This window comes from Haemaphysalis longicornis, unplaced genomic scaffold (genome assembly GCF_048455015.1).
Source record: "Haemaphysalis longicornis isolate Haplotype H1 unplaced genomic scaffold, Haemaphysalis longicornis Haplotype H1 scaffold_41, whole genome shotgun sequence".
Classification (NCBI taxonomy): domain Eukaryota; kingdom Metazoa; phylum Arthropoda; class Arachnida; order Ixodida; family Ixodidae; genus Haemaphysalis; species Haemaphysalis longicornis.
The window spans coordinates 2160011-2175112 of record NW_027526365.1 but is presented as its reverse complement, the minus strand read 5'-3'; the positions used below and the strand labels follow the sequence as shown (position 1 = coordinate 2175112).

The 15102-nt window shown below is 46.7% G+C and overlaps 1 protein-coding gene across 1 annotated transcript in view; it reads left to right on the top strand.

Moving 5' to 3' along the window:
• Positions 1-14870, top strand: part of LOC144137596 (trafficking protein particle complex subunit 10-like) — an 87409-nt gene extending 72539 nt beyond the window's left edge. The window contains exons 21-22 of the mRNA XM_077669529.1: positions 6826-7044; positions 14146-14870. Coding sequence (XP_077525655.1) covers positions 6826-7044; positions 14146-14279 — 353 coding nt within the window. The 3' untranslated portion in view covers positions 14280-14870. The remainder of the gene's footprint in view (positions 1-6825; positions 7045-14145) is intronic.
• The last annotated feature ends 232 nt before the right edge of the window (positions 14871-15102 follow it).

Sequence of the window (15102 nt, the reverse complement as noted above, 5' to 3'; positions counted from 1 at the left end):
TACAGTGTATTAAAAGGTAAAGGTGTGTGGTGGGGGGGGAAACAAATAAAGAGCGGGGGTCCCCTTTGCGACGAAAAAATTGTATGGAGCGCAGGCGTTCCCCATAGAACTCCTGTTGCGGCCAGTGCCACCTACAGGTTTGTAAATCAAGTTTAACAGTTATTCAGTCGAGTCCACTTATAACGGTACCGTTTATAACAATAGATCGGATATAACGATGAACAGCTTAGGCACCGTCAACTTTTGTATTCTTTCTATGGTAAAATAAACCGCTTATTACAAGGCTCCAATGCCACGATATCAGATATAACGATGAAATCCGGTTATATTGTGCACCAAAAGTGCAACAGTGACGACTCTAATGGCATGATTGCGCAGCCTACTCAGGCAGTGTCTTCGTAGGAGGCTCAATGCGTGACACAGTCCCTCGGGGACTTTGTTTCCGCCAAGGACATTTACCTCAGCTTGGTGAAGCACCTATAGATGCTCTTGAAAAGATTTGTGCTAGCTTCACATGCGGCAAACAAAGGTGACCGACTGCGGCTTCTTTTCCGCAAATTAGTAGCAGTACGACCTTGCTGGAATGCAAATAAAATGTTTTGAGCTCTGTTCCGTCTTTTTATTTCGCAACCCGCTTATAACATATATCGGTTATAACGATGGGATTTCCTTGGCACTTGGATATTGTTATAGGTGGAGTAGACTGTATAAGGGTTTTTATGAAACTTTATGTCATGAAGTGAAGAAATAAGACTGTTTAGGGCAATGAATGAGGATTAATTTAACAATTTAACAAACAAAACTTCCGAAATTCACCGGTAAGCAGCGGCCGCCAGCCTCAGGAGAAATTTTCATCGCAAAAGAGAGCCCCCTAATCGGCCCCGAACGACGCACCTCTGTCTCCTAGTACACTGTACCTGCAGGTCTCGCAGATATCGCAGTTGCTGGCCCAACGAGCGCATCCTCTCTAGGCCGTTCTTCGCTTCACCGGATTCATTCAGCGCTGGTTAGGCCAAAGCTGGGAAGAGTCAACCAATGGACCGGGTGAAGAACACACACGCACTACATTTCTCCCCGCATCATCTGCTTCCGCGAGGGGGAAACAGACTTTGCATCGAAGGTTCACTTTGTGCACGCCTCGGCTTCGACAAGCCTCACAGCTCTGGCAATGCTTCATGGCGTTTGGGAAGTTCAGCCAACTACAGTCGTAATCTCGTGCACGCTGTTTCAGCCAGCGTTCTTTAGTATGCAGGGCTGAAGAAATCGCTGCAGGCCACGTGCATCAAAACAAGGGCCCCGATTTGAAATTAATGTGAGTACAGCAAAACCTCATTACAAGAGACACTGTTACAACAGACCCTTGTTTATAAGAGACATTTGAATGAAGACAGTTGGTCGGTTTTCCTGTGTTCCTCGTGTGAGCAACATTGCTTACGCGACACCTTGGTTACAAGAGACACGTTTCCCGGGTCTGTTGAGCGTCTATTGTAACGAGGGTTTACTGTAGTCGTGCATGGCCGGCAGAAAGTTTAAACTAGCAGGCAGTGCTCTGCATTATTTAACACCAACAACTGAGCCATAGCCAGCTGTTCATTGCTAAAAAGATGTTCATGTTGTTTGGAAAAGTCCAAATTTCCATTCTGTAGGTGCCTTTTGGAAAGGGGGAAAAGGGGGCACAGTTTTGTTTTGTTTTGAAGGCCAAAGCCTCAAGTGCTCCACTGTGTGAAAAAGTGGTGTTGTCTGGTACTGAAAATGGCCACTGCTGCAGAGAGTGAATAAAAGACGCATTCTTGGGTCTCCAGAGTAGGACTCAGCGCAATAAACGAGCACATGCTGGCATAGCCTGCATGAGATAGCTCTGCATATAGGAGAACTCTATTCACAGCAAGAGAGCGCTGTTCTTGACGTTGATTTTAGGTTATGTTCGAACTTACTGCACCTGCATTGCAGCAGCTACATGGTAAGCAAAATTCATTTGTTATAAACAATACCGCACTTAAAGGCCAACTGCACTCAAAATTTTTTTTGTCCAAATAAGTAGTCTATGCTCTTAACCCTTTGCGGTCCAAAACTTTTACCCACTTTCCGGTCGTTCCGGTCCGAAAATATTTCACTAGTTTGAGACACCACGAAAGAAAACGACAACTGTGGGAGATTAACTTGGCGGTTGTTTATTTCGTCAGTTCCTCTTTGTCCCCAAGTTATTTAGCGATACTTGGGCAGTGTGTGGAAGCGTTCAAAGCACTCTCCTGGGTGCAGTCCGGGATTATTTCTGCAGGTTTTGCAGAAGAACACTGTTTCCCTCCTGCCCCCTTTTGTTTTCCGGTCACTGCAAACAGCGCAGTCCTTGCTGCTTCGGCCAGGGATCTTGTAGATGAAATGGGGCTTTCCATCCAGCCTTTGTTCGCAGTCCAATCTTGCAGATGGGCCCCGCTTCCCAGCGCGAGCCCTTACGTCACCAATCAGCTGCTCTATCAGGTTCCTCCGGTACTGGAGGTGTCGCTGCTCTTTCTCTCCCTGCTTCAGGAGCTGGAGTCTCATCAAAATGAAGCTGTTCACTATCGAAACTTCCAGAAGCCAAAAAAAAAGCTTCCTCCACCATTTCATTGACTTCCGGGAAAACGCATAACTTGCACAGTAATGATCGGCCCTGTCCACTGCACCCATGTTTTCAGTGTAGTCGCATATCACCACAGGCTTCTTCAGTGTCAGTGTTTTTCCTCCAGCTATCTTCCTTGTCACTTCTTTCGTAGACGCATTGTGGGCTGAGCTTAGCATTGTCACTTGACGCTTATCCCGCCAGGCAAGTGCCATGTACGAGTTTCCTCTGCGATAAGCCGTCACTTCACCTTTTTTCATCTTTTTTTTTAGCTGCTGCGGCATTTGTTTTCGATTTGTCATCACAGTCCCAGTTAGCAAAATACTGTGCGAAAGTAACTCTTCCGCAAGCATTGGGGACGTATAAAATCTATCCGTATACAGATGATAGCCACTGCCCGGTGTAGCTTGCTCCACTTTCTCCAGCAGGTGGAGCACAATCCTGCATGTGAAGGGAAGCTCGGGACGGCAGAGGCTATCAGTTGTTGTGCTGCCGTAGTATGGTTCAAAGGCCGAAATGTAGCCTGTTTGGCAGTCAGCCAGTGCATAAACGCGCATGCCCCATTTTGTTGGCTTCTGGGGATTGTAGCACTTGAATGAGACTCGGCCTTTGAAGCCGACAGTACTTTCATCTACGCAAATTTTGGGGCCGGCGTTGAAATGCTCTCTGCATTTAGCATCTATGTAGGTCACAACATCCCTGATCTTGCTTCCACGAGTTGGTGGACCTGAAGAGGTATGTGGGCTTGGTGCAACGTGCAGCATCCAAAATATTTGAAGAAATCTTTTTCGTTGGAAAACGTGTGGGAAAAAAGGCATCTTCTTGAGGAGGTCGTTGCTAAAGTATTCCTTCAGCTCCGGTTTGGGGTTCAAGGCCATGTTTACTATAACCCCTAGGAAGGCTTTGAATTCTTCCACGCGCACATCTTCCCAGTCCTTCCAAATCGAGTACTGCGGAAGAACACCGGCACTCGAGATTTTATCACGGGCGTAGCGGTTTGTTTCGCGCACTATTTGCTCAATCAGCTGGTCGGTGAAGAACAACTGAAAGTAGTCCAACTCGCACTTTACATTGGAAGAGCTTACTTGAGATCCCGGGTTCATCACAGTGAAGGGAAGAGGGTCAAAATCTGGTAAATTATCCAAGTAGGCTGTCCAGTCGGTTCCACGTGGTGCTGTGTTGTTCTGGTTGTTGCCACCGTCTCTACCGTCCTCGTCTTCTTCCTCGCTGGCTTCTGTAGAATCACTTTCTTCGGTATCCGATGGAGCCACATAGTTGTCTTCGTCACTAAAATCGTCTTCGCTTTCGCTAAAAGCTTCAGAATTACCGCCGTAGAAGGCACTCGGTGAGAAGGCGGCCATTTCGCTGCAAGCGGCGCCGAATCTGAGCTGCGCGCCCCTCGAACAATCGAAGAGTTCAACCGCGTAAGCTGCGCCATCTGGTGAAAAAAAAACAAAGCTGAAATCAAGGCAGTTCTTGCCTTTTATAAGAGGTGGCGCCACATGCACAGTAAAAAAAAATGCGCGCGCAATTCAACCAGGAGAAAGCGTGTCGGGCAGTGCCCGACAGCGGACCGCTGCGGCCGTGTTGTGTTGTCGGGCGGGGCCCGACAATGGACCGCAAAGGGTTAAAATCACCATGGCGAAATCCTTAGCTTCGTAATCACAAAGAGCGCTAGGTACCGCCGTTCAAAGTACCTCCGAGCAGACGACGTTTGCACCTGGCGGAGAGTCGCCGTAACAAGTTCCGAGCGGCCTGTGACGGAGGTTGGGGAACCTGTCCCGTGAAGCTCGCGCTTCTCCGGCGACTTGCAGGGCGCTCCGCCGGGCGCAATGATGCGTTCGCCCGGGGTTTCTCTGCTACACCAGCGCGCTGTACCGGCGTCACCATCAAATGTTTAAACTAACCGCATAGGCAGTAATATCCCCCATTTTTCTCAATGCAAAAAAAAAAATGATTAGAAGCCTAAACCTATTCAGGCGCTTGCGAACGTGTTGGAGTTAGCAAAACTCTTTTCACTTGAAAATAATATTTTCACTCAAAGTAAAAAATAGCGCGAAAGGAGCACTTGCCTTACATTTGTCATTCCTATTGCATTTACCACAGAAAAAAAAGATATATTATAAATTATTGACCACTTGCACTTTCGCGTCCAATATTGGCCTCATTTGGGCTGGCCCAACGCCACCTCTATCCTTTAGACATTTCCAAAAGTTTTACGACCCAAATAGAGTTCTTGTACACGCGGCTATAAACGTTTGTGCGACTTTTGTCTCGCTGCTAAGTGAACCAAAATCAGCCTTTCTCGTAGTAACAAATACACCCGCACAAATATTGGTCATCGTATTTGGGAAGTGCGAAAACTAAACTGCTCCTCTCCTAAACAATAGATTATATTTTTGTTCGATTCCCAAGTGAAGTATTTACTTTGAGCGTTAGATTTAGTTGATTTGAAAGTAAAACGTTTTCAACAGTACCTGTCTCTGGTTAAAGTAGAAAACAGCGGTAGATAGGAAGTGTTTTCGTGTTTTAGTGCGTCATTTAGCTCTGGAGGCGGGCTTATACTTTCAGATCCCTTTTATAATTCGATTCTCGATGTGCACACAGGGGAAAAAATACTGGGCCGATATTCACGAAGCTGTTTGTATGTAATGTATAGTAGAAATAGTGATTTATCTCCGCCCGCGTGCGATTTGTTCCCTTCAGAGAGGGCGACGTGATAGCCGAGGGGTCGGCTATAATAAAAGCTGCTTTTCGATATCGTATACGAGCAAATAGCTTTGTAAATCAGGGTCCGTTTTTTACTTGCAATGCCAAAAATTGCCATTCCGGCAGTTATTATGATGGAAAAAATTACTGTCGGGTGGTCTACTTCATCTCGATTGATAGCAACGGGATGCCGGAATTGCGCCCAACTCCATTATCATGGGCAAACGTTAGTGGAAGTTCTGTGGAAATAAAAAAGCGAAACGCGGCGCTACCACGCGCATTTGAAGGCGGCTCTGAGCGGCCGCCGGCTCTGGCGCGGTCGCTTCCGTTCCCTCACGTACGTCACGTCCGGCCGCCGCTATGGCCGCCTTTTCTATTCAGTTTCGGTTCCGAAAACGCAAATGTCGCGAGCCGTTTTCGTCGCGCGCGTTGATGTTTGAAGCGCAATATTTTGCATTTCGCACCCTTTTTATATGAACTGTTAAATGACATTATTTTTACGTTGTCGAAAATTTGAGTGCAGTTGGCCTTTAATTGTGTTCTTTTGGCTGCATTATAAACGGCACAACTGCCGTAGTAGTTCAACAAGAGCAGCCGAAGTTCATATTTCATTCGGTGCATCTGATAGTTCAGCGTACCAGTGTTCATTTTAACGAAATTTGACTCCGGGCAGTATACATGATGCCAAGTTTGTCGGCTCAAGTGGGCCAGAACCATTCCATTACTTCGCCATTAGTACCTGCTGCTTTTGTACAGGGGCAGACATGGAAGCCCCTACTCCTCATCTACCTTCCCAACTAGCATTTTCCACCTGTTTAGAGAACCAGTGCAGAATGGGGGATTTCAGTTCCAAGCTAAGAGTGTTTTTTTTTTTTTTTTTTTTTTTTTTTTTCACAGTTGAGATTAATGCAGAGAGAGTGAGAGGTGTTTACTTCAGAAGTGCAAGTGTGATGAAAGCTCTCCCTTAGAACCGTGACCGTGTGTGGGGAGGAGTGCTGCTGAGTCCTGGTGTAGGTGGAAACCTTGGTGGCACCAGTGGCAAGGAACCATTTCGAATGCCGATTTCAAACACCGAAGTTTAATGAGCTGCAAAATTAGTTCCAAGCGGTGCATCAAAAAACCAATTCTCTTATTGCACTCACCAGGGTTCATAGTATTGGTTTCGTTTTGATTAGTTTTGTATTGATTAGTTCAGTTTTGATTAGTTTAGTATTGATTAGTTTTATGACTAGCACTGTCTTGTTGATTGTTCCTCCAAAAATGACTAATTATCCCTAATTATCTTGGGAAGTAATGGACTTGCTCTAAAAATAAGAACATATTTGAAATCAGCGGGGAAAAAGCAGCAAGACTGGCAAGTTTCACAGAGTTCACTTGGAAATTAAAAGAAGTTGTTTTAAGAGCAGTGTCCCCCCCCCTTAATCTGGATGCCGCCACTATGGCGTGGCTCATAGCGCAGGTGTGGCTTTGGCGCGCTCAAAAGTAAAAAGTTTTGAGAAATCCCTTTGTGTGTGCAGGGGTGCTGCAGCTGGGCCCCGAGCAACGTGAGCAGACGGTGACCCTGGAGGTGAAGCCCCTGCAGGTGGGCTTCCTGCCCATGCCCAGCCTGAGGCTCTCCCGATACATTCCCCCGGCCTCCTCCTGCTCCTCCCCCTCGAACACTTCCTCCGCCACTGGCGGAACGACGTCGACGGGGACGCCCTCCAAGGGACACCACTCCCCCGCCAACGCGACAGGTGAGCTGAACTCTGCTGCTGCCGTTGTTAAAGGGACCCTGCAACACTCTTTGGGCAGTGCAAGCGAAAATGCGCGACGTTTAGATTACACTGCCAGAAAAACCTGAGCCAAATATTACACGTGCACGTGAAACGGTGAGCGCGCAAATCGCTGTGAAAGGCGCGAAAAAACCAACCGCGCTCCCATCAATTTTTCTCATTATGCACCTTTGGCATGGCCCAAATGACGTCATTGAGGCCATGGCTGCCTATTGGTTGTCGCTGGTGAGGTTCGCGGTTTATTTCTCGCATTTCCTGTGACGATCCGCCGTTGTCGGCACTGTGTACCAACCTCTCCTATGCCTGAGCCTGTACGCACGGTTTTGACGTTTCTTTTGTGTTTTGAGTGCACGCAGAGTTTGAGAGGGAACAATTATGCGCGATTTGTCATCGCGCGTAGTTTTGGTGATAGGGAACGAATTTTCATTATTCTTGCGGGAGGAGATTGCTGGGACAGTAAACTTTACCTTAAAATACATTCCGAGCAGTCGGTGGTAAGGGTTGCAGGGTCCCTTTAAAGTCTTTGCATTGTAGGAAGAAGAATCTAAGCACCTCAGTCAGTTAAGTTAGGTTGAAACGTGCATACGGAGCCCCTGAAGCAGCGAACTGGCTGACACGCTTTTCATTGCCTTCTGGGCACACATGTGCCCCTTAACGATGAGTGACGCTGTGGGTGACTGGCACACTGGGAGTTGTGTGGTTGTTTCTACTTGACTGCTTGAATTCCCTTGTTGCATGTAGAACCTTGCGGGGCTGTTGACAGTGTAGCATTAATAAAAATGGAGGAAGGGAGCATATATTCAGCTCGCCAGTGGTCAAGAGCTGTGATAGTGCCCATGTTTCGGTATAGTGCTCATGTTTCGGTTCATTTTATTTTCTGAGAGAGAGTGGGAATATAGTTAAACTCTGCGAACAAAATCCCGCGAGTACAAGATTCCCGCGGCAGCGAAATATTTTGGAATCCACGGCGAATGTCCGTAGAAGCTATGTATTCCATATCTCGCGGCAACGAAAGGTTTTTGGAAAGCGATCCTGCGCTAACAAAATTCGCTGCAAGTCTGATTGGCATTTTATCTACCAATTTGAGGCTAACACTGTCCAAAAAGTGCTCAGGTGTATTTTTTCAGACACAAAGTGCGTAAACTTCGGCCACAGCACGTTTACATGGCCGCCGCCATATTTGTTCACATAAAAGACCGTGCAACAGGCGGTCGGGGAGGCAGCCTTGCAGTGACACCACCAGGGGACGACACATGGTGACTCTCAGCACGCCTTTGGCTTGGGCTATGCTAGCAGGCTACCGCTGAAAGTGTGCGTTTGTTGTGTGTGCGGCAATCGGCGTGTTTGCTCTCAATCAAAAGTGCAAGTTCTTATCACTACAAGATAAGGCAGCCATCATTGCCCAAGTCAATGGCCCAAGTGGAAGAAGAGAAGTTAGTGCTGCTGACGAGTTTGTAACCTCCTGCAGCTTGCTCTACCATTTTGAAAAGCAAGGACACTACTCTAATGAGGCGCGTGCGCCAAACAAAACAGTAACGGCTGTGCCGTTTCTGTATGTCAACAAAGCAGTGCTCACTTAGTGTTGCGGACAGTATGGGCACAACGAGGAGCCACTGTCTGGCAAAGTTCGTCAACAGAAGAAGCTGGTAGGCTTGTGCAAATATTCGAGTGCTTCGAATACTCGAACGAATATTACACTATTCGAATTTGCTTCAACCTGAATTTAAAGTCTCCGATATTTTGAAGTATTCGGGGTGAACGAATATCGAAACTGCGTTTAATGAGGAGTTTTGGTTTCGTTAGCTAAGCCACAGTGCCATTGACATCTGGCCTACATCTTGACTACATGTGCAGCCAAGACAAGCTAAGCCACATTCGGAACATTGTCGTGGCCATCTCACGCGCGCACGTTCGTCAATGCTCCCGCTTCATTGCTTCAAACAATGAAATAGTAATGAAACAATTTGTTTTGTTACCGTGAGGCACGCGTGCAGTGAGCAGGTGTTGATTGCTCTCTGCGCTTGAACTTCAGCGGACCTCAGTTGCTTCAATCAGTCAAGTTGCTTCAATCATGGCCAATGCGTCCACAGGTGCCAACCCAATATAGAACTTTTTTATGATGGTCCCGCCAGGCCCGGAAGCTCAGTATCTCAGTGACAGGAAGCTCAGTGACACCTGACAACTATTCGAATTTGCTTCAAAAGTATTCTACCCCAAGGACTATTCACTTCGAATTCACTTAGAACTATAATATCACTATTCGCACAAGCCTAGAAGCTGGGCTTCGCCTGCATGCTTGGACATACTTGTTAAAGGGGACCAATGAGGAAAATTGGGTAGAGAAGGTGAATTTGCGGGATGTTTTGGATGCCTTTGACTTGATCCAGTCATTTTTAGGCACACATGACTAACAATGAAATCCTTGTACAGTTGAACCTCGTTATAAGAGACATGGATGTAAGAGACAAATGGGTACGAGAGACACTATTCACCCACATGGTTGGCTGCCCTATCTTACCAGTTAAATTGACCTCTTTTATAACAGACATCGGATGTAGAAGACAGTTGGTTATAAGGGACAAGTCATCCTTGAACTTTGATAATCTTGCTTGTAGCAGACATTTTAACTTCACATGCAGTGCCACCAGTCACTAATTGCAGTTGCTCCAATTGTGGGAACAGGTAGACCACAGATGCCTGCAGTCGCTATTTACAGTTAAACCTCGATATAACGAAGTCGTACTTGGGGCCGTAAATTTCGTTAAATCGAGAATTTCGTAAAATCGAGGTTTCGATTTTACAGTTCATTTAACCAGTTATTGGGGTTTTAACACTTTGGCCCTCGCCAGGCAACAACTGCTATGTAGTTACCTCTCCAATTAAAGCGAAATTTGTACTAAAACTGGCCGCGAAAATTGTGTGAATTAAGAGTTTCAACACTTGGGCAATGGAATTCGGATAGCCGACGGTAGTTCATGTGTCATCGTAAAACCGGTGCTTTTTCCGCAACAACTCATTAAATATGATAGCAGACTAGGTTTCCACTTTTTGTTTTTTCATTTCGGTCACTACTAAATGCCGCTGTTATAGTCGATTGAACCCGCGCCCGCATCCATGTCCCGTGAACTTCACCCCGCCGAGGTGCTCGTTCGAAGTTACGCCTCTTTTCGTCTATTCAGTGGTAGGCTTAGGGGCCTAGGCGCGGCGGGCCAACAGCGGAAGGCTGTTATGAAACTTTCGAAAGACTTTTTTCATGTACAAAGGCTCTGCAGTATAGGCGCGTGATGCAACCACAACACTCGAGATAAAGCCATGATTGCGAGTTCAGCGGAGTAGCGGACCACTTCACTGTGTGGAGCAGCGCTTACGTGCTCCGGAAAGCGGAAAGCTTACATTAAATAAAATTCTTCCGGCCAAATTCGATTAAGCAATTACTTTTATGCCCACTGAGCCCTTACGAAACTGATTTCTCCGCACCGCAGCTGTCTAATGAACGCTGGTGAAACGAAGATGACCACGTTCAGAGAGCAATTTATTGCCACCAGCACTCGATGTTCAAGCCGTAGTGAAGAAGTCCGTAAGCAGTGCTTGGCGTTTCTTGACCAGGGCGGGCTTTACGTGACGGTCGTATGCTGACAGCGCTAACAAGGTCTTAACATTCGTGTGCACCTGCGTGCCTCCGCAGAACATCGATGGCATCCATCACACTTCGGTGGCTGTCAGTTTCACCGAACTTCCTCAGGCTCTTGTTCGGAACACTTTTCTTTCTCTTGGAGTGCTCATGCTGCTTACAAAACTCACCTAACGATGCACGAACATAATATTAATTTGGTTATCAGCGAGCACAACCTAGAGCAGCAGCACCGTGAGCAATGACGCGTTGAAAAAAAAAAGCTTGAAATAGGCTTCGGTAGCCTAAGCATAGAGGGCGCTGGCGTAGGCAACGATGGAGACGTCAAAATAGTGGCCGCACTATTAAACCGTCTATGACCGCTAGCGGTTTGTGCAGCTTCGTTCTTCGCTTTTAATTGTTGTTAACCGTAGATTTCACCGCTTTTCTTTCATTTGAGCCTTCAAGAGTCAATTTGAGCACTGAATTTTTTCAATGTAGGGCCTGAGAGGCAAAATAAAACGTGCCTCAACCGGAATTTCGTTCTTCCTTTCTTGCCGTGACTTCGTTAAATCGAAAGCGCCGCACAAAATTACTTCGTAAAATCGAGACAAAAATACATGCATTTAGCAAAATTTTGTTAGAAAACTTGAAAAAATTCGTTATATCGCGAATTTCGTTAAATCGAGGTTCGTTATATCGAGGTTCAACTGTATTATAACTTCAGCAAACACACAGTGGTTAAATCAGCTATGAAATGATGATGAGAAGCCCTGCCAATGAAAATGCAACTTACAGAAGTGGTTGAAGCTTACTGCCATTCATTGGAGTGCAACCGCACATGCGGGCTCTCCCACTCGTGTAGCTCCCAATCAAGAAGCATCGCAGATGTTGAGTCCTGCAAGCATAATGAATAGCCTGAGCACACAGCGGAAGAAGCTGTGCGCTCTGGCTATTCATCAGGCTTGTGAACTCAACATCTACGATTCATCTTCCACAAGCAGTGAAAGGAAAAAAAGCTGGTAGAATCGGATGTAAAAAACAGTGTAAATAGTCATGAAGCAAACAAAGATTCAGAACTGTTTCATAAATTCTGGGGGCCAAACATAAGTTAGAATGAGTGTTTTGCAACATGCTGTAGCGTTCTTTTGAGCTTATTTTAGTCACATGGTGCCCACATTGAACTAGGGTCTGATTAGTGAGTGAAAACATGGTTCCCTGCTTATAAGAGACATCTCGTATAAGAGACAGAAACTGCTCCCCGGTACGTGTCTCTTATAAAGGGGTTCAACTGTAGTGTGAGAGCTGAGCTGTGGAGTTACTGCAAGGTAAGGCTCGCAAAGCAGGGGTGAGACAGCTGCGCATATTGCACAGTTTTGATACAAAATAGTTTTCCTGTGCCAGGCTGCTCCAAAAGATTGAAAATTACAAAAATTGCGCCAAACTGCTCCAAAACAGTCTGAGAGCCAAGGATTTTAACGCTCTCGTCAGTTTCTGTGGGGGAAAATGCGTACTGATGGCATAATAGTCACAGTGTAGGGTTGCACATATTATACATATTATATTGTGAGTTTTTTTTTAATTTTCCCATCGACAACCATTGCAAAGTCCTGTAGAAAAAAGTACTTATGTGTACTGAGGCAACAAACTATCTCCGGAACGACATAGGTTGGCGCCGCCATCCTGGTGTGGTGAATATTGGAAAACATGGCCGCCGGGCAAAGCAGTTGCTCGGGGTTCAGGCAGAGCACTCTTCGCTCATTTCTCAATGGTGGTTTTGGCTATGGGGGTGGCTGGGTTTACCTTCAGTCGTTTGATCTGCCGCGGGAAGTTGCACGACTCGCAAGACGGGAGTTCATCAAAAACAACACGGTGGTCACGAATTCGCCATGTTTTGGCCTTGAGTGTGAGGCGCGGTGCGTGCGTGAAGTGAAATTTCGGACCCATTGTGGTGTTATAAAACGCTCAGTTATTGCTGCCTTTGACGGCAAGCTTGCGAGCGGCGGGAATGGGACAATCGACACTGCAGAAGTGGCGGTGCAGGCTACATCGCTGCAAAATGTTCAAGCAGTGTCCGATAGCGGGACAGGCTTTTATTGCACACTAGTAATAATGGTTTACCTATCTGAAGTGAAATTTAATGCCAAAAGGGAGGTGGCTAAACATACCAACGTTACTCAAATTACAATCGTAGTGAGCGTGAACCTTGGGGTTTGAAATGGGAGGGCTAGGGGGGTGCGACGACTGTCACCTCGCTTTGCAGAACTTTTTCCGTGACTCTACACTTGTGCGTAAAGCCGAGTCTGGGATAACAAAAATATTTTGGCATTCACATGATAATAAAAATGTCTTACGATTGCTTAGTTTTTCTGTTCGATATTTTCAACAGTTCTTCACTCATATCTATGCATGGAGCCTAAGAATTTAAAAATAATTTGTAAAGAAGTAGTGTCGTTCGTACCTTGTGATTCTCTGGTAGAAAAAACTACTGAAAGGCTGTTTTGGTGTTATGTACGTTCAAAACCGATTAAAAATTGCACTTTCCACCCTGAGTTGCCGAAAATTTGATTTGTTAGACTCCTAAAGTGACATAATAAATGTTGTTGTTCTGCTCCAAATAAAGGTGGTTCTGTTCCAAAATCGAGATTTCGCTGCTCCAAAAACTGCTCCCAAATATGATTCAGCTGTCTCACCCCTGCAAAGTAATATAGCCGACTTTCGGAAATAAATTTTCGGTTTGCAGGTGATTTTCCTGTTTATGTTTCATTCTCGTGGCAACGAAATTTCCACAAAAGCAAATTTTTATTGGATTTCCCCAGCGGATTTGTTATTGCGGGATTCCACTCTATTACATGGGAGGTGGATAACAAAAGTAACAAACGTAGAATCCAAGGGTTTAACAGAGAAAAAAAAAATGTATTGATGTTTTCTATGAAGTATGATGGGCAGATGATGGTTCTGACGTCACTGGGAAGGCCGTTGCAATGTGGTGATGCATGAGGGAAAAGCAAAGCAGGAAAAGTAGTAATCCAGGTACCACTACTACTCCGGGCTGAGCAACTTGACGTGAATAACTCGTGCGGTGCAGTGTGCATGTTGCAGGGATGTTATATAAGGTGGGGCATGCAAGGGGCTGTGGAAAATTTTGCGGAACAAAGGAAGGCTGGCAATCATAACAAACATTTACCTGCACAAAGGGACAAATACAAGGAAAGGCACAGATGAGCGCAGTCTGTGTCCTTTTTCTTTGCGCAGTTAAATGTCTGTTATGATGTCCATCACGTGCACCTAAAAAGAGACGTTGCAGAGCAAATGCGCACAACTTTACGCTAATTTGTTCAATAGCTAAGAGGGTAATCAATGCAATTGGTGCCAAGATGGCCAGTGTTGCGGGCAGTGCTTACGGCTATGCATTTTAAAATGAGGCTGATTCCCTTCTCTCTCTTATGCAGGCTCCGAAGGGAGCAGTGGCCAAGGCACGGCCAAGCTAGAGCCCTTCCTGCCCGGCCAGGTGTACAACTGGACCCGTGCGATGCAGGTGCACGTGCTAGCACCCTCCGCAAGTAGCTGCGAGCCGCCCGGCTGACCGAGGACTCGACCGTGCTCCTACGTGCGCCCTTCCTAGGCTGTGTTGTGCAAAGAGAAACGCCGCCTTCTTCTTTTCCCCCCCTCGGGAGGCTGTCAGGGTTGCACCTTGGCCCCCTGCCTGTTCCCTCCTCGTTTCCCAGCCGTTTGCTCCCGTGGGTCTCTGGGTGCCTTCTCCCTGTCCGAAGCTGAGCCATGTGCAGGGACTGTATAGCTGAAGACGTCGTCGTAATGACACCCCCAGAGCTCATATCCTCTCCGTTTTGTTCCGCCTTGACAAACCGAGCTGTTGGTTTGAAAACGCTCCACTGGGGACTCGCTGCTCTTCTTGGGTGGCCTTGCCCCGGACCTTCCTGCCCAGGCCCTGCTAGACTGCTGTTGTACAAAGGGGAGTGTTGTTCCTGTTCCCGCGGCGGGGACGCTGCCGTGACGTCGTCCCCCCACACCATAGGTTCCCTCTTGCGGCCCATCGTCCAAAGGGGTTGTCAGAGTGTACAGGGGTTCTCGAGAGAGGTGTGACAACGCGTGGCGCCGTTGATGTGTATTGCCCTAGGAAACAAAAAATAAATGAATAGGACGCGTTGTACTTCTGCGTGTGTGTGTGTGTGCTCTTGCTTCTGTCCAGCAGCCAAAGTGTTCTTGTGTAGGGAACCCTGGAACTCTGCTGAGTGGAAGGTGACACACTGGCCGAATTGCGATATAAACTGCTTCACCTTCACTTCTTAGGTAGGACAGAGTATCCTTGCGTAAAAATGGATGCCTCCAACTTTTCCTGGGTGCTTCATCGACCTGAAGTCTATTGTTTCCCCCAATATGGTGGACGC